Source organism: Chiloscyllium punctatum, chromosome 6 (genome assembly GCF_047496795.1).
Source record: "Chiloscyllium punctatum isolate Juve2018m chromosome 6, sChiPun1.3, whole genome shotgun sequence".
Classification (NCBI taxonomy): Eukaryota; Metazoa; Chordata; class Chondrichthyes; order Orectolobiformes; family Hemiscylliidae; genus Chiloscyllium; species Chiloscyllium punctatum.
The window spans coordinates 77,919,230-77,941,251 of record NC_092744.1 but is presented as its reverse complement, the minus strand read 5'-3'; the positions used below and the strand labels follow the sequence as shown (position 1 = coordinate 77,941,251).

Genomic DNA, 22,022 nt, shown 5'->3' with positions numbered 1-22,022 from the left:
AATGAAATCTGCCATCCTTACCCAGCCTTACATACATGTGATCCCAGAGCATTGCAACGTGGTCGACTCTGGACTGCTGACTGAAATGACTGAGCAAGCCACTCAGCCAGATCCCTAGCCTTCCCCTGCCCCACTCCTCACTGATAAATCAGTACTTTTCATGGAGAGACCCACTTGGAGGGAGCACAGAGGGGACTTCAATGTCCAACACCAAGAGTGATTTGGAGGCATCACTGGGGACCAAGCTGTTTGAGTCCTAAAGGGCATGGCTGCCAGACTGGGTCTGTGGACGTTGCTGTGGGGACCAACATGAGAGAAGGAAGGTCAGGTTGAGCTCAAAATGGTAGCATATTTTCTCTCTCCAGAGATGCTGTCTGATTTGTTGAGTTTCTCCAGTACTTTGTGTTTATGATTTAGAATAAATCTGCCTTGCTATGTTACATAACCCCTCTATTGTTCCACATTCCTCCCATGAACTGGATCCCCGTCCCGTAAACAATTCACTGATCTGCAATCCCACAATTGAGACAGCCTGGTGCCACTCCATGGTGTGGAATGTCTCAGTCCAGGCATGAGAAAGAATTGGAACCAGGCTGAGGCAGTGCTGGGCTGCTCATCACTCAACTGCACTCAGACAAAATAATACTCAGAAAAGAAGGAACTATTACTATTGGTAACAATTCATTAGAATCTCTATGCTGTATGTTGTTTTTTCACAAGCTTATCAAAAAGCTGCTTTGGTTAAACCCTAAAGTTAGTTAGATATGTGAACTAGAGATTCCACCCTTCTCCCTACCCCGATAACCTTTGACTCCATCACTGGTCAACAATCTGCCTTAAAAATAGTTAATGACCCTACTTCCACCACTCTCTGCTGAAGAGATTCTGAAAATTCTGAGGAAGTGTCACTGAATCCAAAACGTTAACTCTGATTTCCTTCACAGATGCTATTTTCATTTCAGAAGATTCACAAACTTCCAAGAGAAAATGTTTCCCTGTATTTCAGTCTTAAGTTGGAGAGCTCTTATTTTCGGAGTGTGTTCCCCAGTTCTATTCTCTCCCACAAGGAAAAACATCTTTTCCACATCCACCCATCAAATCTCCACACAATCTTATATGGTTCAATAATATCACCTTTCATTGTTCTAAACTCCAAATATAGTACATTCGCTGGTTCCCTGTATTTATTTTGCTTCTCACTTTCTCTATGAATGCTAGTAAATTAGTTGAATATGATTTAACTTTCACCAAACCATGATGACTTTGCCTGATACCTTAGGAACTTCTAAGTGTCCTACTATTAACCCCTTAATAATAGATTCTAGCAATTTCCCTGTGACAGATGTTAGGTTAATTAGCATGTACATTTCTTGTTTTCTGTCTCTCTCTTTTCTTGACTAGAGAAGTCACATTCACAATTTTGTAATCTGATGGGAATTTTCCAGAATCTAGGAAATGTTGGAAACTTTACATTAATTCATCCACTATCTCAGCAGCCACTTCTTCTAATATCCAACTTTGAAGTTCCTCTGCACCAGGAGATTTGTCAGATTTGAGCTCTAATAAATTTCTCAATACTCTTTCCCCAATGATTGTAACTATTGGATGCTGCTAAACTCTTTCAGGTTCTGATTCACAATTATTTCTGGGATTTTGTTTATATCCTCTAGAATAAAAAAAGTGTCCTTATTTTCCATTATTTGTTTTTCAGTCTCCGTTTCCAGAAGGCTAATGCTTATTTCATGCATTATTTTTCTTTTTAAATATCTATAGAAGCTCTTACCATCTGGTTATATATTTTCAGTTAGTTTTCACTCATACTGTAATTACTCCCTCCTTATTCATCTTTTCATAATTCTTTGCTGTTCTGCATATTCTGCCCACTCTTCTCATCTGCCACTTATCTTCATGGAATTATATGCCTTTTCTTTGATTAATACTATCTTTAACATCCCTAGTTAACCTGAGTGGTGCTTCCCTTTCCTAAAATCTTCCTTTCTCACTTTAATTCTGGGTATTCTGAAACATCTGCTTAAATATCTGCCATTGAATCTCTACCAACCTATCCCTTTACATAGTTTCCCAGTTCAATCGAGTCAGCTCTGTTCTCAAGCCCTCGTAATTGCCTTAATTTAAGACACTAGTCCTCAATCCACTCTTCTCTCCCTCAAATCGAATATGAAATTCAATCATATTATGATTGCTACCTATGTGTGCCTTTTCAATGAGGTCACTTACTAAGCCCATTTCATTAAGTCAGCAACAGGAAGACAATAGAGAGCAGGAATGATTTTTGGGCTGGGGGAACACACGTAATGCACTTCCCCACTGGATTCCTGCTTTTCCTGTTATATTTTAATGACCTAAACCCTGGTGCACACTTTCAATATTTGACTCAGCTTATCCATTCTTGTGAGCAATGTGAAACATGAGAAGGATTGCTTAAAACTTCCAAAGGGCGTGGACAACTTAGTGGAATGGCTGGACAGAAGAGGGTGGACGTGGAGCAATTCAAGGTAGGAAGAATAAGGATTGACGAGAAGAGAGTTGCGAATGTATGGAATGCGTTGCCAGCGGTGGTGGTGGAAGCTGAGTCATTAGGGACATTTAAGCGACTGCTAGACATGCACATGGACAGCAATGAGTTGAAGGGTGCGTAGGTTAGGCTATTTTATTTTAGATTTAAAATAATCCTTGGCACAACATCATGGGCCGAAGGGGTTGTTCTGTGCTGTACTTTTCTATGTTCTATGATATAAGAAAAAGTACAGCTTCAAAGGGGATGTAGGATCAAAGCATCCCAGGTACATATGTCATGAAGTCATTGAAGTTGATAGACATGTAGAAAGAGCAGTTAATAAAGCATACAGACCCTTGACTTTATTTATTGAGGCACAGGCAAGAAGGTAACCTTTAATTTGTATAAAACACTAGTCCGGAATCAGCTGGAACATTATGTCCAGTCTCAGCACCGCACTTTCGGAAGGATGTGAAGACAATGGTTAAGTGCAGGGGAGCATCATGAGGGTTCAGAAGAGATTTACCAGGACGTTGTTGGGTATGTAAGGTTTCAGTTATAAAGAAAGGCTGGGTTCTTTTCACTGGAGTGTAAGAGGTTGAGAGGCAACCTTAACAAAGTTTATAAAACAATGAGGGGCATGGGTGTCTTTTCTCTGGGGTGGGGAATTTCAAGACGTGGGGCACATTTCTAAGGAGAAAGATTTTTAAATACACAAGAAGCAAATATTCTTACACAGAGAGTGTGGAATGATCTTCCTGGGGGAAGTGGTGGTTAGGAGAACAATTATACCATTTGGATAGGAAAGGTTTGGAGGGATATGGGCCAGAAATGGATAACTGGGACTAGTTTCGTTTGAGATTAAGTTTGGCATGGACTGGTTGGACCGAAGGGTCTGTTTCCATGCCGTACGACTCTAGGATTGTATGAAAATGGCTCCAGGGATGAGACACTTCACTTTGGAGACGTTATCCTTGTTTTCCTTTAAGAAGAGAGGGTTTATATAAGAGATCGGAGGTATTCAAATTATGTGGGGTCTGAATGGAGTAAATAGGGAGAAAATGTTCTCACTTCTGAACATGTTAGAACCCAGACTCCACCGGATTAAAGCAATTAGCAAAAAGATGCAAAGTCAATATGAGAACAAAACCTTTTCGTACAGTGAGTGGTTAGAATGCTCTGCCTGACAGTGTAGTGAGGCAGGTCCAAATGAGGCATTCAACAGTGAATTAGATTGTTAATTGAAAAGGAAGAATGTGCACAATCATGGGGAGGAAGTAGGAGAATGGCCCTCAGTAAATAGCACTCAGTACTTTCAGATAGTAGGCACAATGGGCCAAACAATTTCGACACCAGACTAATGTGGTGACTTATAGGCAAATGAACAACACTAGAAAGACTAGCATTTTTCCTCATCCCTAATTGCGCTTGATGAGGTGATTACTGGCCTTGTTCAATCACTTGGGATGTCACTGCACCCAAAGTGCTGTTAGTGAGTGAGCTTTTGGAGTGTGACCCAGTGACAGTGAAGGCACAACAATACAGTTCCCAGTCAATATGGTGTGTGGCTTGGAGGGGTAGTTGCTTATGTTTGGTGTCCCCATTCTTCAAGGTGGTAGAGGTCACGTGTGTGGAAATGAACTGTGATTTATCTCATGTCTGCTGACACTAATCCAGCGCCTCACACTGCTACTCATTAACATCTCATCCCAGCGCCCTGTCTCAATACAACTGAGATTAACCCAACCGTTTGTTGCTCCTCACTGACCCTGTGGTTTATTACAGACTAATGTCTGGGTGCATTTCTCCATGTTTCCAAGTGTAAAATGGATGAATACACAACTCACAATCTTTCCCACTGGGTCCTTGTGGGCAGATACAACGGTAGGTCCCTCCATATTCAGTGCAGGAAGCACCATGTGGGCATTGATGGTGGGCATTGCAGGGCTGGAGCACCTCTGTTGGCAAAGGAAGACAAATCCTTTCAGTAACAGTGCAGGATGCTAAGTGCAGGCCATGGCCTGATCGACTTCTGGTGAAACGGTGTTTTTTTTGATTCGTGCAAAATGTCCTCAAGAGTCAGGTGACACAATCAGTTCCCCAGTGAATTGGCCACACCCATCCTTCACATCACGGAATGAACAGCAAGAACTGAATTTCTCATCTGCTTTTTTTTTGTTGGAGCGAGGGGACTAGGAAAATAACAAGGAGCAGCATAAGGATGCATTTTTACTGTTGGGCAATTCCAACCCAAGAGTGGAATGTGTGTTTGACTGGCCTCCGTTAGGGGGGAGTTGGACTTCTGGCTGTTTGGAGTTTAACCCCAGTGGGGAAGCTGCCTCCTGCTGGCTGCGGAGGATGAGGTGCGCTCAGAGGAGGAGATGGGTTCTTTGCAGCAGACAGTGTGATTGCTAGACCAAGAGGTTCCAAGACCCGAAGAGGGTTGAGCAGGCAACAAGGGCAGCTCCAACAATCAACACTGAGGGATTTCCACACCCTCTCCAAGGGGTCCGATGGCTTTCCCTCTTATTATTGTTTGTTTAATTTTAATGTACACCTCCATTTGAAGGTGCCCTCCCAGTCACTGTACTGCCTCAGCAGCGCTCACCTCTCCCAGTGGCACTGCCATTCAGTCCATCAAGTTCACACCAACCCTTCGAAGAGTATCCCACCCAATCATTGTCACCCTGAATTTTCCATGGCCAATCCATCTAACCTGCACATCGTTGGAGTATGGGAGGAAACCAGAGCACCCAAAGGAAACCCACGCAGACACAGGGAGAATGTGCAAACTCTGCACAGACAGTTGCCTGAAGGTGGGATCGAACCCAGGTCCCTGCTGCTATGAGGCAGCAGTGCTAACCACTGAGCCACTATGTCTCCCTGACAAATGCGCACCACCCCCCCCCCCCCCCCCCCCACCCCCCACCCCCCACAGTCAGTGAGTCCCTACTGGATTTGAGCTAAGATGGTGATATTGTCCAGGCACAGGGAGGGTTTGACCCCGTTGCCTCCACTATCTGGAATCACCGCCTTCTTAGAGCTGCACCCATGCTGTTAGTCTCAGCAAAATGTACAATACAGCATTCAAATAAGACAGGCCAGCTCTTCCTGACTTCAGAGTTGATTGAAAAACATATTCAGATTCCCACCAGCTGATTAAAGTTGCACTATTGCTTTTTCTGTACAGCAGTTGGGTCCAATTGCAGATTCATAGGGGTCCTTAACATAAATCCATTGAGAACAGCTGATACTCTCAGCTGTGTGAACAGCTGAAAATACAGATCTACTGAAGTCCAGCCCAGACTTCTCACAGTACATCTGAGGACAGTAAAACGCTCACACGTACCATTCTCACAGTTACGGCCGGTAAATCCTTCAGGGCAGTCACAGAGGTAGCCATCATCGTCGTCATCATTCTCTTTGCATTTGCCCCCGTTCTGACATGGACTTGGCCGACAGACACTTGGGGCGACAGTGGGCCCACCTTTGGTAAAAGCATCAAGAAATGTCATGGAACGGAATCTTCCAATTAGGACCAAATCCAACTGTATTTTTCCAACTGTTTTTCTTCAGTGGACATGGCAAAACCAAGCCTCATAAACGAGTACAATTCATTCAGTATCACAGACAGCCATAAAGACACAGGAACATCTGCGCAGTTTTTATACTATATCAATTACACAACATCAGCTACTGTATGCAATATAAGTCATTCTCTTTAACATATACAAGTGCTGCTATCCAGTGCAATGTACATAGTGTCTGTTACCTACTCTTAAGCTTCCCGGGGCTGTTACCCACTGTAATTAACACCGGTCTGTTATTCTCTATAACACCAACAGAGGCTGCTAAGGGCCCTTGGGGTGAAGTAGTAGTGTCTCTGCCTTTGGACCAGAAGGCCCGGGATCTTGCCCCACCTGCTCTAGAGGTATATAACAACATCTCTGAGGAGGCTAATCAGAAAATATCTAAATGAGACTGCTATTCATAGTAAAACTGCTATATGCATTGGGGCTGCTACTCTGGAAAAATGTACATGCGTGGACTGCTATTCTCAAAACAGACATCGCCTAGACTTAAGGAGCGGCTGCCTCTAACATACACAGTTTGGAATAGAAGTCTTTGTTCATATCATGGGGAATGGCATCCTCTGTACATCTTATTAGAATAAAATTCCCATATGTTTGGCATAATATCACCTGTTACAGGCTATCCCGTTGTGAGAAGCTTTTGGTCTTTTCATTGATATTTCTTACACTGTCAGAAGCAGCTAATTTTGCAGAGGAACTAGAATAGAAAGGTGAAGAAAAAGCTACCTTGTTTCCTTTGACCACCCTGACAGTCCAATGTTACAGCTATTTTTAAAATCACTGAATACTCACAGCCATCACTCTCTATACTATCTATTTACAACAAATTCAGATACTTGGTGGGAAAAGCTCCAGAGCTTTCAGAACCAGAGGTTCATTCATTGAGCTTAACTTGGTGTTACTGTTACAGTGTTACTGAAACAACTTACTGTTTCTCCCGAGTTTACGACATGTTACCATGGAGAAACTTAGAAAATAGGTGCAGGAGTAGGCCCTTTGGCCCTTCGATTTAATATGATCATGGCTGATCTTGCAAATTCAATATCTCCTGCTCCTCAGATGCCACACTTTTGACTCTGATGTCCAGCATCTGCAGTCCTCACTTTCTCTATCCCGGGAATCAGTCTGATGATTGGACTTCACTGGTCTCTCTCAATAGCAAGAATGTCCTTCCTCAGGCTAGGAGGCCAAAACTGCACACAATACTCAAGGTGTGGCCTGTATAACTGCAGCAAGAAATCTCCAATTGTTAAATCCTCACGCTATGAAGGCCAGCATGCTTTCACATCTCGTGTCTCAAATTACTCATATATTGAATCCTAGAATATTATGTTAAAATTGCATTTGAACCTACGCATTTTTGCTGTCTCCTATGAAACAGGCTTCCTGATTAAAGATAAGATCCCATGGTGTTGGGGTAATATATTAAGCTTGGATAGAGGATTGGCTAACTAATAGAAGACAGAAGAATAGGGAGAAGCAAGTATTTTCAGAACGGCAATCTGTATCTAGTGGAATGCCATAAGAATCAGTGCTGGGGTCACATTTATTTCCAATACATTGTTAATGACTTGGATAAAGGAACTGAATGCACTATAGCCAAGATTGCAGATGGCTTAAAAATTAGATGAGAAGGCAAATGGTGTGGATGACACAAGAGTGCAAAGAGGGATATTGATGGGTTAAACGAGTGGAGCAAAAACTTGGCAGATGGGATAGGAGGGAAATTTTGAGGCTATGCACCTTGGAAAGCAAAATTGAGGAGCTGAATATTATTAAATAGAGAAAGACCTGAGGTAAGTCACAAGGAAGAGAAGGATTTGTGAGTCCTTGATCATTAGAAAATGCTAGTTCAGCGGGTAATAGAGAAGGCAAATGGATCATTGCCTTTAATTTGATTTAGATTAGACTCCTTGCAGTGTGGAAACAGCCCATTCGGCCCAACAAGTCCACATCGACCCTCTGAACAGCAACCCACCCAGACCCATTCCCCCTAACTAATGCACCAAACACTATGGGCAATTTAGCATGGCCAATTCACCTGGCCTGCACATCTTTGGCCTGTCAGAGGAAACCGGAGAACCCAGAGGAAACCCACGCAGACACTGAAAGAATGTGCAAACTCCCCACAGACAGTCGCCCGAGGCGGGAATTGAACCAGGATCCCTGGTGCTATGAGGCAGCAGTGCTAACCACTGAGCCACCGTGCTGCCCCAAAAAGCGAATGAAGTAGAAAAGTAGGTGGGGATAGGGTGGGTTTGCTGAATTATACAAGGCACTGAAAGTAATGTCCTACCAGATCATAGGGCTGTTCTCTAATTAGAGAGAGAGTGTGAGAGTGTGTGTGAGAGAGAGAGCGCGAGAGAGAGAGCGAGAGAGAGAGCGAGTGAGCGAGGACTGGCAATGGTTTAACCTGAGGATCACCACACCTCAGACAAGGGGAGAGCGCAAGAAGCTTAGTCCTTCATGGTAATGCGGGAACTGAAACCACACTGTTTGTATCACACTGCGTCACAGACCAGCCGTCTAGGGAGATCAGTTATCTCAGTTGGCTGTACTCACTGAAATAATATGTTCGAACATAACCAGTAAATATAATACAGCTCGCATTGCGGGGTGCAGGGTGCAGGGTGCAGGGAGCAAGGGTTCGGTGAAGGGTCTGTAAATCTGGCAGAGTAGGAGTAAAACATAACAAAGTCAGAGCATGGGAAGCCAGCTGAAGTCTGTGGGGTTTTGTATTTAATGTGATTGCGTTGGGTGTATGTGAGCAAGTGAGCATGTCAGGATGTATGTGGGCATGGGAGTGTGTTAGGGTGTACGCAGGCATTGGAGTGTGTTAGGGTGTACGCAGGCATTGGAGTGTGTTAGGGTGTACGCAGGCATTGGAGTGTGTCAGGGTGTACGTGGGCATGGGAGTGTGTCAGGGTGTACATGGCCATGGGAGTGTGTCAGGGTGTACATGGGCATGGGAGTGTGTCAGGGTGTACGCGACTACGGGAGTGTGTCAAGGTGATTATGGGCATGTGAGTGTGCCAGGGTGTATGTGGGCATGGGAGTATGTCAGGGTGTACGTGGGCATGGGAGTGTGTTAGGGTGTACGCGACTACGGGAGTGTGTCAAGGTGATTATGGGCATGTGAGTGTGTCAGGGTGTACGTGGGCAGCCCTCCTCTGGTGAGTTGGGTTTCTCGCTATCAGACTTTACTCGGTTAATTAGAGCAACAGTAACACGCAGGTTTCCCTGCCTTCCAGAAAATCATTCATGGAAGCGAAGTCAGCACTCAGCCACTACTGAAGGGTTAAATTGATTCTAGCAAAGAGATAACAATAAATACGGAAATGCTTATTGACCCGGGAGTCAGATAGGATTTGTTGACGGCACTTTTGCCAGTTATTTCTCACACTTTAGAGGTGTGGTCCCCCGCGTCAGAATTGGCGCTGCTCAATCCTGCCTTAGATTGGACCCCAAATGAGGACTGAGATGACCAGAAACAACACCTCCTGCTGCTCACACACCGTAACTGCAGAGAAGCCCAACTGAGAGGCCAGCAGCATCGGCAGGGGGTGCTAATGGAGTTGGAACTATTGTCTGAGTCAATGGTTCTGAAAGGATTTGGGTTAGGTCATTGTTAGAGACTATTTCAAACTGCGCCCCAATCTGGCCTTGGTAAGAGGAAGCCAATCGAGAAAGAGGAGTAATGGAGTGATAATTGATAGGTAGGGAGGAAGCTATAGAGAAAGGAACTGCAGAGGAAGGCAGAGCAGGCTCAGTTGGTTAGATGGTCTAAACCTGCTATTTCTTATGTTAGGAGACACTTAGAGACACTACCCTTGAATGAAGACTGATAGACAGAGGCTGAGCTTCAATGATCTGTTTCCAGGGAGTTGAGAATGGTATGGATGGTAATGGCAGCCACCAGGAGCCTCTTCAGATGATCAACTACCTACTGACCCACTGGACACTCCTTACTCTTGACTGTCCTAATCCACCCTTAACGATTTGGTCTCTGGATCATATGCTGCAGACATATCCAAAATCTCCCTTGCAGCTACACACTAAATGCATAAGACAGGAGACCGATGGGCTTTAGTTAGAGTCAACAGTTACATTAGCTTAGATTAGATTAGATTCCCTACAGTGTGGAAACAGGCCATTCGGCCCGACCAGTCCACACCGACCCTCCGAACAGTAACCCACCCAGACCCATTTCCCTCTGACTAATGCACCTAACACTATGGACAATTTAGCATGGCCAATTCACCTGACCTACACATCTTTGGAGTGGGAGGAAACCAGAGCACCCGGAGGAAATCCACGCAGACACGGGGAGAATGTGCAAACTCCACACTGGCATCCAAGGCTTGGCCAGCGCTGACACCAATCAGAGTGAATGAACATGCAGCTTAATGACTCGGACTGTCTATCTGCAGCTGCGTGCACGATGGACTGAACACATGGAACAAGTGACTCCTTTCTGTCAAGACACAGCTGGTGTGCAAACAGGTCTTCATGCAATTGTGAAAAGGATTCCCAGACAAACACCATGACACTGTTGTCCTGCAAAAGTCCCCAATGTTGTTAGACCTGCCACCAGAACCAAGGGGTGGCTGTTTAGTGGCGAGCCAGATCCACTCCAAACATGATGCCCATCCGAGACCCAGCTACCAGAGCCCCCATAATGCTACAATGAATGCCACATTGCTACCAGAGGTCTCCTCTTACCTGTCTCACAGTGCTTTCCTGCATATGACGAAGGGCACAGACATGTGTAATTACTGACCAGGTCGATGCACTCTCCTCCATTCAAGCATGGGTTGGAGTCACAGATGTTCGTCTCTATCATAAAGGAAACAGCATTGTTATGACCTAACACTCAATAGTGAGATCCTCTCACACTAAAACTAGTCCTGAACAACACATAGTTATCACAAATTACTCTGCACTGTACTCAGCATTGTAGGTGATATTATGACATGCACCAGCAAGGGAAATGTCTTAGAGTGCCCCGGGACAAGTTGAGTAAACTTAGAGAGAGAGAGAGAGAGTGTGAGACAGCCTCTCACCAGTCCACCTCATAGAATCCCTACAGTGTGGAAACAGGCCATTTGGCCCAACAAGTCCACACCAACCCTCCAAAGAGTAATCCATCCAGACCCAGTCCCCCTACCATATATTTACTCCTGACTAATGCACCTAACCTACAAATCCCTGAACACTATGGGCAATTTAGCATGGACAATCCAACTAACCTGCACATCTTTGGACTGTGGGAAGAAACCCATGCAGACACGGGGAGAATGTGCAAACTCCACACAGTCACCCGAGGCTGGAATGGAACCCAGGTCCCTGGCGCTGTGAGGCAGCAGTGCTAACCACTGAGCTACCGTGAATTATGAAATTCACTTGTCGTATCACCTTGGCTAATGGAAGGTGTGGTCATCCCAGAAAAGGAATAGGTTGCTGCAGAGAGATGTCTGTGATCTTAACGCTGACCGTCAAACTCTCCCAGGGCAGGTACAGAGGGGAAGAGATCTGCTCTGCCTGGTCATTGCCAAGGATTGTTGAGAGCTGTCTCCAATTTTATGACAACTGAGTGCAGAGACACACACAGATTGAAGGGGAGAGTAAAATTCAAGTGAAGGACAGAAATGTGGAGGCACAGGGAGGCATTGTGTGTGGGACAGAGCTAATAACAGGGAGAGTAGAAGAGGGAGATCAAACAGACAACTGTCAGCTAGGGGTCAGTGGTAGTACTCTCATCATGGAGTCCTGACGGCTGTAGGAACAAATTCCATTTCAGATACTTGAGGTTGACATCTCTGTGCGGCACTGAGGGATACTGTACTGTAGGAGGCGCCAGTTACCAGATTGGATGTTGAACTGAAGTTGTATCTGCCTCTCAGGTGGATATAAAGTTTTCCAACAGTCAGTATAAAGACAAGCAGGAAAGTTCTCCTCAGTAATCTCGGCAGTATTTCTCAATCATATAAGGGCACATTGCTTCATGAGGGATCTTGCTGTGCACCCATTAGCTATCATATTTCCTATATAAAGCATTGACTACACTATGGAAACTCTTGATTGGATGCAAAAAGAATGGAAGGTTTGGAGATCACGAAAGGCCCGATAAAAATGTAAGCACGTCCCTTCTTCCTTAATCCAGAGAGAAAGAGAAATGGTGACTTGAAAAGATAGAAATTGTCAGAGGAGAGAAGGCGAGGAACTCACCATTTTCACAGTTCTCCCCAGTGTAGCCCTTCTGACAGATACACACTGCAGTTCCATTGTCTGCGTCACAAACACCACCATTTAGACACTTTCTGGTGTTACATAAGGAGTCAGCTGTAACCGGAAGACAGGACAGCAGTCAAACTGGTAACACCTCGTTGCAAAATGTTGAGTGGGTCTCAACCTTTGTTTGCATGTCACCTGCCACCAACCATTTTGTCAAAAACGCTGGTTTTACCTGCAGACCCCCGAACTTTCTCAGGCAAGTCACTGTCTGGACTGTCCACCCTTTCACCTATTGCCGATTAAGTAGCTTGTATATAAAATAAACATAAACTGCTAATATCTTAATTCTAATCTCAATGTTTACAGAACGCTTAATGATTGTTTTTGAAACTATCTATCTAGATAACCTTTGGGATACATTCCACCAACTGGGAAACATTGTTGTAGCCAATTTCACTTTCAGTCTGAAATAGACTGAAACATCTTCGTCAAGATTAGAGTGGTGCTGGAAAAGCACAGCAGGTCAGGCAGCATCCGAGGAGCAGGAAAATCAACGTTGCAGGCCGGAGCCCTTCATCACTGAAACGTCTTAGTGTTAAATGGAACACTTGTGATCCGTTTATCTGTTACTCTGACCTGCATCAATATTACTCGATGAGCAATCTCAGCTCGGATCTGGGTAATGGAAATTACTCTGACATAATCTCATCTTCCCAAACCAGTGCTTCCCAAACGTTTTCCTGAAATGACCCCTTTTTAATAATTCAGACTCTAGATTTTTATTTGTTCACATGACTTGCGTGTCGCTGGCTGAGCCAGGGCTTATCAACGGTCTCTGGTTGCTCATGAGGTGGTGGTGAAGAGCTGCCACCTTGAACTATTGCATGATGCTGGGGTGTATTGAACTGAATTAGCTTTATTGTCACATGTATTCATGTCAGCACAGTGAAAGGTTTACAAGTTGCCAAATACGGCACCACCTTGGCTACACAAGGTATCCAGATACAGAATCTTGGTATAAAGCAGACTAAACTGTTACAAAGTTAAATGTTAGAGTCCGTCTTAATAAAATAACAAAACTCAGTTAATAGTTCAACACCACAGTCTGGAAGAGTCTGGCCATGCTGGCCTCACATTCGTCACAAGGGTCATACCTCCCTCACTTCAGGCTTGACCTCGAACCCATCAGTGCCCCAGGCATACTCCCACTCCCTCTCTCACCACCAGCCTCCCCGGGGCTGCGTGTCCCCTCTCTCACCGCCAGTCTCCCCGGGGCTGCGTGTCCCCTCTCTCACCGCCAGTCTCCCCTGGGCTGCATGTCCCCTCTCTCACCGCCAGCCTCCCCGGGGCTGCATGTCCCCTCTCTCACCGCCAGTCTCCCCTGGGCTGCATGTCCCCTCTCTCACCGCCAATCTCACCGGGGCTGCATGTCCCCTCTCTCACTGCCAATCTCCCCGGGGCTGCATGTCCCCTCTCTCACTGCCAGCCTCCCTGGGGCTGCATGTCCCCTCTCTCACTGCCAGCCTCCCCGGGGCTGCATGTCCCCTCTCTCACCACCACTCAGAATGACTGCCATCGACACCTGGGATCTCCCTTGGCACCAGGTTGGCTTTGCCCTCCATGCTGGCTTGATCTGCTCCACGCTGCACAAACCCGCACCTCCCCCCACCCCCGAAAAGCTAAGTTCTGCTATAACACGGCAGTTAGGTCCCTCTGTAACCTCAAGCTGTGGAAAATCACGCTGTGCAAGATCGCTGTACCGCTGTTCAGTAGGAAGCTCCCATTATTCAAGGTGAGTCCACAATTTGGCATTGTAGCCGATTCGTGTTAACGAAACGAACGACACACCCGAACGGCCTGGAGATTAAGCTAAAAAAACAAGTAGCGAGTGAAGAAAAGGAAAAGAAAAAGCAGGCAGAGGAGCCGAGCCCTGAGCAGGAGCCCGCACGCTGCTCTGTTACTCCACCGCCATCATCGAGATATTGTGGGTTCACCCATGAGCTGTTCGGTGGGGGGGGGGGGGGGGGTCTCCTGGTCTTCAACCCAGTGACACTGAAGGAACAGTGATATTGGAGGGGGACTTGCAGGTGTTTGTATTCCTGCTGTCCTTGTCCTTCTAGCTGTTACAGCCTGAGTTTGGAAAATGCTATTGCAGGCGTCTTAGTGATTTACGGCAACGTTTCTTGTCGACCGCACACCCTGCTGCCACTGTGAGAGTCACTGGTAAAGGGAGTCAATGCTGACGGTGGTTGATGGGCTCTCAGTAAAGTGGGCTGCTTTGTCCTGAACGGCGTCAAGGTACTGGGATGTTTTTGGAGGTGCACTCGCCCAGGCAAATGGGGAGTATTCCATCACACTCCTAACTTGTGCCTTGTAGATGGTGGACAGACATTGGGATACAGGAGGTGAGTTAGTCACTGCAGCATTCCGAACTCTGATCTGCTCTTGTCGCCAGAGTATGTGTATGACTGGTCCAGTTCTGTTTTAGGTCAATGATGACTCTGAGGATACTGGTCATGGGGATTCAGTGACAGTAATACCATTGAATGTCAAGCTGCGATGGTTAGATTCTCTTTTGTTGGAGATGACCATTGATTATGACTTGTACGGTGTGAATATTACTTGCCATTTGTCAGCCCAAACCTGGACACAGACTGCCTCAGTATCTGAGGAGTCACAAACAGTGCTGAACATTGTGCAATCATTGGCAAATCCACTTCTGACCTTATGGTGGAGTGAAGGTCATTGGTGAAGCAGCTGAAGTTGGTTGGGCTTGAGATGCGACCCTCAGGAGCTCCTGCAGAGATGCCCTATGTGCTTCCAGAGTGAAAGTTTGGGGACTACCAGAAATGTCAATTGAGTAGTGGCATGTTCTGCTAAGATGGCGGTAGAGTAGGGATCCTGAGTCTGGGGTTCATCCACTCCATACAGTTTACTTTTCATTGCCTTTCTTTTTGCCTCTCTTCTCTTCTCTTTTTCCTTTCTCTTCTCTTTTCTCTTACTTACCTCTTGTTGAAGAGTTCGGGGTCGCAGCCATGGCATCTCGGCAGTGAGTAAGCCCAGTGTGGACTCATGGTGACAGCGGAGGTGAGTTTGGGTCCAGTGGGAGACTCAGTAGCAACAGATGCATCAGCAAGGTGGGCCCGAAGCAGACTCACGGCAGCGGCAGCTGGGTCAAATTTAGGCCAATGTGGTACCTGACAGCATCGGTGGCATCTGCATTGGTGAAGTCCAACAAGGACTGATAGTGACAGGGGCGTTGTTGGGGGCAAGATGGCATCGAAGTGTGGTAACCTTCGTTCTAGTAATGGCAGCAAAGGGGACTGATGCCTGGCCATCAGTCCAATGGCAGAACACTTAACAAGAAGGACTGTAAAGCTGAACACTGTTTCTTTACTTTTCCACCTGCATATTCTATGCTTTGGTTTATTTTTCTGTATTTTTTTAAGGTGGCGCCAGAGAATGGCAAAACTGTGCAACACTTTTCACTGTATTTTGTGACAAGTTATATGTGACAATAAATAAATCAAATCAAATCAAAAGTGGGTTGGAGTTGGCTGATGAGCTGTAGTAGGAAGCTGCTGAACAGGAAGGTATCGGGGAGCAGGGCGATCTTAATTTCTTGCTGGAAAAGCGTAGCAGGTCAAGCAGCATCCAAAAGGCAGGAGAATCGACGTTTCGGGCATGAGCCCTTCTTCAGGAAAGGAAGAAGGGCTCATGCCCGAAACGTCGATCCTCCTGCTCCTTGGACGCTGCCTGACCTGCTGCGCTTTTCCAGCGACACATTTTCAGCTCCAATCTCCAGCATCTGCAGTCCTCACTTTCTCCTCGAAGATCTTAATTTCTTGACAGGGATGAGAGAGTGTGGTCGAAGAAAAGGAATTGAGCGCTGGGGGAGTTAGGGTTTCTGTGACAACGGGTGACCTTTTCAGGATATCTTTTCTTTCAGCAGAAATGGCAGCTTAGAGATCAGTCCTTTTGCCATATCCAGCAGCAAACATGAGGAGTTACAGCAGCCTTGCAGCTCTCAGAAGGCAGTCTGAGCTAAACAGTTACCCCGGATGTCTCAACGCTCACAGTCCCACAGTGCCATCCTGGGACATCACTGGGGCTGGCAAACTACAATTCGGAAAGTCTTCTCCAAAATTATATTCCAACCCCAGATTAATGTTACTCTGCAATATCTTTACACCTGCTGAGCATTACTCTCCAGCTGTGACCCTTCACAATATTCCTTTGTAAACCACTGCCTGGTATTATTTTGTAACACAGGCCCACACTGAGAACCCTCTCTCTGCCAACAGTTAAGCTTCAGTATGTAACTCCCTGCATTTGAAAATACAGAGGCCATCGTTACTCCATGACCCCTGTCCTCAATGTTACTCCGTGACCCCTGTCCTCATAGACCATGGAACATAAAAAAGTACAGCACAGAACAGCCATTTGGCCCACGATGTTGTGCTGAGATTTAATCCTAATGTCAAAGATAGTAACTTAATCTACGCACCCCTCAACTCACTGCTATCCATGTGCATGTCCAGCAGTTGCTTAAATGTCCCTGATGACTCTGCTTCCACCACCACTGCTGACAACGCATTCCATGCATTCACAACTCTCTGCATAAAGAACCTATCTCTGATGTCTCCTTTATACCTTCCTCCTAATATCTTCAAACTATGACTTCTCGTACCAGTCAATCCTACCCTGGGGAAAAGTCTCTGGCTATTGATTCTATCTATTCCACTCATTATTTTGTACACCTCGTTCAGGTCTCCTCTCTTTCTCCTCCTCTCCAGAGAGAAAAGTCCGAGCTTATTCAACCTTTCTTCATAAGGCAAGCCCTCCAGTCCAGGCAGCATCCTGGTACACCTTCTTTGCACGCTCTCCAAAGCCTCTGTATCCTTCCTATAGTAGGGTGACCAGAACTGGACACAATATTCCAAGTGTGGTCTCACCAGGGACATGTAGAGCTGCAGCAAAACCTCGATCCCCCTGTTAATGAAAACCAGAACACCATACGCTTTCTTAACAACCCTATCCACTTGGGTGGCAACTTTGAGGGATCTATGTACTTGCAAACCCAGATTCCTCTGCTTCTCCACACTGCCAAGAACCCGGTCTTTAATCCTATATTCAGCATTCGGGTTCAACCTTCCAAAATGTATCACTTTGCATTTATCCAGGTTAAACTCCATCTGCCAAGTCTCAGCCCAGCTCAGCATCCCGTCTATGTCACGCTGGGCCTGCATAGCCCTCTATACTGTCGACGACACTTCCAAATTTAGTGTCATCTGCAAATTTTCTAACCCACCCCTCAACCTCCTCATCCAAGTCATTTATAAAAGCTACAAAGAGCAGAGGCCCCAAGAACACAGCCCTGTAGGACCCCACTCAACACTGACCTCCAGGCAGAATACTTTCCATCTACAACCACTGTCTGCCTTCTGTCAGCCAGCCAATTCTCCCTGTATCCCTTACTTCCTGACTTTATGAATGGAGAACCCTATCAAATGCTTTGCTGAAGTCCATATACACCGCAGCCACTGCTCGACCGTCATCGACCTGTCTTGACACCTCCTCAAAGAACTTAAGATTTGTGAGGCATGACCTGCCCCGCACAAAGACATGCTGACTGCCTTTAATCACACTATGCTTTGCCAAATAGACATAAACCCTATCCCTCAGAATTCTTTCCAAAACTTTGCTGACCACAGATGTGAGACTGACTAGTCTGTAATTGCCAGGCATTTCCCTATTACCCTTCTTGAAAAGAGGAACAACATTCGCCTCCTTCCAATCCTCTGGTACGACTCCTGTGGAGAATGAGAAGGCAAATATCCTCGCCAGCGGCTTAGCAAACTCCTTTCTCGCTTCCCGGAGCAGCCTCGGATAAATCTGGTCTGGCCCTGGGGACTTATCAATCTTAATGTTTTCCAAAATTTCTAGCACATCAACTTCATCAATCTTGATCTGGTCAAGATTGTATCCCAGCTCCTCTAAGTTTTCATTTACAACAAGTTCCCTTTCCTTGGTGAAAACCAAAGGAAAAATCTCATTTAGTGCTTCCCCTGTCTGCTAAGACTCCACGCACAAGTTTCCTACACTATTCCTGATCAGCCCTACCTTCTCCTTGATCATTCTCTTATTCCTCACGTATGAGTAAAATGCCTTTGGGTTCTCCCTAATCCTTCTAGCCAAGCCTCCTCCTGGATCTCCTCAGTCTGATCTCCTTTCTGGCTAGCCTGTAATCCTGTAAAGCTGTGCTAGATCCTTGCTTCCTCCACCTTACATAAGCTGCCTTCTTCCTTCTGATGAGAAGTTTCTCTGTTCTCGTCATCAAAGGTTCCTTTATCTTACCCCTTTTTGCCTATCTCAGAGGAACAAATTTGTGCATCACTTGCAACAACTGCTTCTTAAATAGTCTCCATATGTCTGCTGTGCCCTTTCTGTGGAACAATTGCTCCCAGTCTGTACTTCCCAACTCCTGTCTGATATCGTCATAATTTCCTTTTCCGAATTAAATATCTTCCCTCGGTAACTTCTCCTTTCACTCTCTGAGGGAAAGTATTTAATTGTGTTACTCATTGTTACTCCGTGACCTCTGTTCTCAGTGTTACTCTGTGACCCTGTCCTCAGTGTTGCTCTGTGACCCCTGTCCTCAATGTTGCTCTGTGACCCCTGTCGTCAGCATTACTTCATCATCCCTGTCTTCAGTGATACTCCGTGACCCCTGCCCTCAGTGATACTCGGTCACCCCTGCCCTCAGTGATACTCCGTGACCCCTGCCCTCAGTGATACTCCGTGACCCCTGCCCTCAGTGATACTCCGTGACCCCTGCCCTCAGTGATACTCCATGACCCCTGTCCTCAGTGATACTCCTTGACACCTGCCCTCAGTGATACTCCTTGACACCTGCCCTCAGTGATACCCTCTGACCTTCGTCGCCAGTGTCACCCAACAATACTCACCAATTTCGCAGTGTTTTCCAATAAACCCAACCGAGCATTCACAGTGGTACCTATCAATCCCATCGATACACGTGGCTCCATTCTGGCATTCATTCAATACACAGTCATTGATATCTGAGTGGAAACAGGGACATGAGATATACACACTTCTGGGAACAATCTTCAACCTCAGGCAGGAGAATTCAAACTTCACAATCGCACAACTAAATTAAAAATTGAATTTGTTTTTGGTGCTAGGATGGGGCTATGTGGTGCTATTAGTCTGTTCTACTGCCATCCACAGACTAAATTCCTCATCACCGCCATGTTCCATCCATGTACAAATAGGGAGGAGGAAATTGGAGTCAGTGTCTCAGTTCACACCTTAATGGACAGTCTAGCAGTCTGCCTTTCAAAGCAGCAAGGACAGGTCTGACAGTGGAGGGGGAGGCCAAGAGGTGAAAGACTGAAGCAAGCCCTCAACAGAACAAGCAACAAATAGGCCCAATCTGAGCACTTCCTCCACTTAATCTCAAATCTATTTCTGTATACTGTCCATTGAGTGGGGAACTGGGTAAGTAAAAGTCAGCGTTATCCACGAAAACAGATTTAATTTAGATAGCTCCTATAAAGCGCAAAAATATGCCCCTCAGTTCCTTTGCTAGCTACACTAGTCACAGAAGGGCACCAAGTAAAAAGAGGAAGGGCTGATCAAAGGTGTAATCAAAGTGATGGAATTTAAGAAAGTTTCAAAAGAAAAGGAAGGCACTGAGGCAGAGAGCTTTACAGAACTAACTCTCGTGTGTCTGGTCAAGTTGACTAACAACAGTGGCCATCAGTGGTGGGGTGAAGGTGGGATGGAGGTGCACAGGTAACCCAGATCCTTCCATTAGAGAGTTGAAGGTAGAGGTTTCAAGGCTGAAAAAGGTTTACACAAAGATTGGCTGATATAAACAAAGGTGATGGGTGAGTGGAATTGGTGAAGACAGGTCACAGTCACCATTGTCCCAGATGAACTTGCTGTTCATGGAACAACGCTTTATGAAATGATTGAATTAGATCCACCAGAAGGTTAAAAAGACAGCGATGTGGATTTCACCTGCAGATATGCCACAGAAAGGATAGAATGAGGCTATATGAGACTTAGAGTATAATGTGACCTTGATCAGATGGGCGAATAGGCCGAGGAGTGGAAGGTGGAGTTTAATTCAGATAAATGTGAGGTGCTGCATTTTGGAAAGGCAAATCAGAGCAGGACTTATACACTTAATGGTAAGGTCCTGGGGAATGTTGCTGAACAGAGACCATGGAGTGCAGGTTCATAGCTCCTTGAAAGTAGAGTTGCAGGTAGATAGGATAGTGAAGAAGGGGTTTGGTATGCTTTCCTTTATTGGTCAGAGCATTGAGTCTAGGAGTTGGAAGGTCATGTTGCGGCTGTACAGAACACTGGTTAGTCCACTTTTGGAATACGGCGTTCAATTCTGGTCTCCCTGCTTTAGGAAGGATGTTGTGAAACTTGAAAGGATTCAGAAAAGATTGACAAGGATGTTGCCGGGGTTGGAGGATTTGAGCTATAGGTGAAACCAATCTGAACCTGTTTCGCAGAGTGCTCCGGTGAACCCAGCAAGGCACTGGCAAGTGAAGGCATTCTGTCCATCTCCGCATGTCCCACCGTTGTGACAGGGATATGAGGAGCACTCGTTGACATCTGGAAAGCAAGATGAGAAATCAGGGAACCATTGACTGCTGTGCATTGGACAACTGCTTCTCAGGTAGTACACACTGGCTTAGTGCCTTAAGATGGCTTCCATGGGGGCAAATCTCCAAGGGTTAGAATCACGGAATCCCTACAATATGGAAAGACGCCATTCAGCCCATCGAGTCCATACCGACCCTCTGAAGAGTATCCCACCCAAATCCGGGCCTCTCCCTCCCTGTCCCCATTACTTGGCACTTACCATGGTGAACCCACCTAGCCTGTACATCCTTAGACACTACAGCACAATTTACAAGGGTGTTGCTGGGACTGGAGGGTTTGAGCTACAGGGAGAGGCTGAATAGGCTGGGGCTTTTTGCGCTGGAGAGTCCGAGGCTAAGGGGTGACCTTATAGAGGTTTATAACATCATGAGGGGATGAATAGACAAAGTCTTTCTCCCAGGAGTACATAGGTTTAAGGTGAGGGGGAAAAGATTTAAATATGACCCGAGGGGTAACTGTTTCACGCAGAGCGTGCTACTGAATGGAATGAGCTGCCAGAGGAAGTGGTGGTGGCTGGTACGGTTACATAAAACCATGAGACATAGGAGCAGAAATGACGCCATTTGGCCCATCGAGTCTGCTGCACCATTCAATTATGGCTGATAATTTTCTCAACCCCATCCTTCCACCTTCTCACCATAACCTTTGATCCCCTTGACAATCAAGCACCTATCTATCTCACTCTTAAATATACTCAATGGTCTGGCCTCGACAGCCTTCTGTGTCAATGAATTCCACAGATTCACCACTCTCTGGCTGAAGAAGTTTCTCCTTATCTTCAGTCTCAAGAGTCTTCCCTTTACTCTAAGGCTGTGCCCTTGGGTCCTGGTCTCTCTTACCAATAGAAACATTTTCCCAACGTACATTCCATTCAGGCCATTCAGTTTTCTGTAAGTTTCAATTAGATCATCCCTCATCCTTGTAAACTCCATTGAGTATAGACATACAGTCCTCAAATGTTTCTCAAGCGT

General features: G+C 45.9%; 1 protein-coding gene across 1 annotated transcript in view; it reads right to left on the bottom strand.

The window, feature by feature from the left end:
* The window catches only part of sned1 (sushi, nidogen and EGF-like domains 1), a 154,736-nt gene that overhangs the window by 59,914 nt on the left and 72,800 nt on the right, over positions 1 to 22,022 (bottom strand). Inside the window, exons 6-11 of the mRNA XM_072573058.1 lie at positions 20,887 to 21,000; positions 19,314 to 19,427; positions 12,340 to 12,453; positions 10,834 to 10,947; positions 5,868 to 6,005; positions 4,366 to 4,476 (exon numbers count right to left, since the gene is read on the bottom strand). Of these exons, the coding sequence (XP_072429159.1) occupies positions 4,366 to 4,476; positions 5,868 to 6,005; positions 10,834 to 10,947; positions 12,340 to 12,453; positions 19,314 to 19,427; positions 20,887 to 21,000 (705 nt within the window). The remainder of the gene's footprint in view (positions 1 to 4,365; positions 4,477 to 5,867; positions 6,006 to 10,833; positions 10,948 to 12,339; positions 12,454 to 19,313; positions 19,428 to 20,886; positions 21,001 to 22,022) is intronic.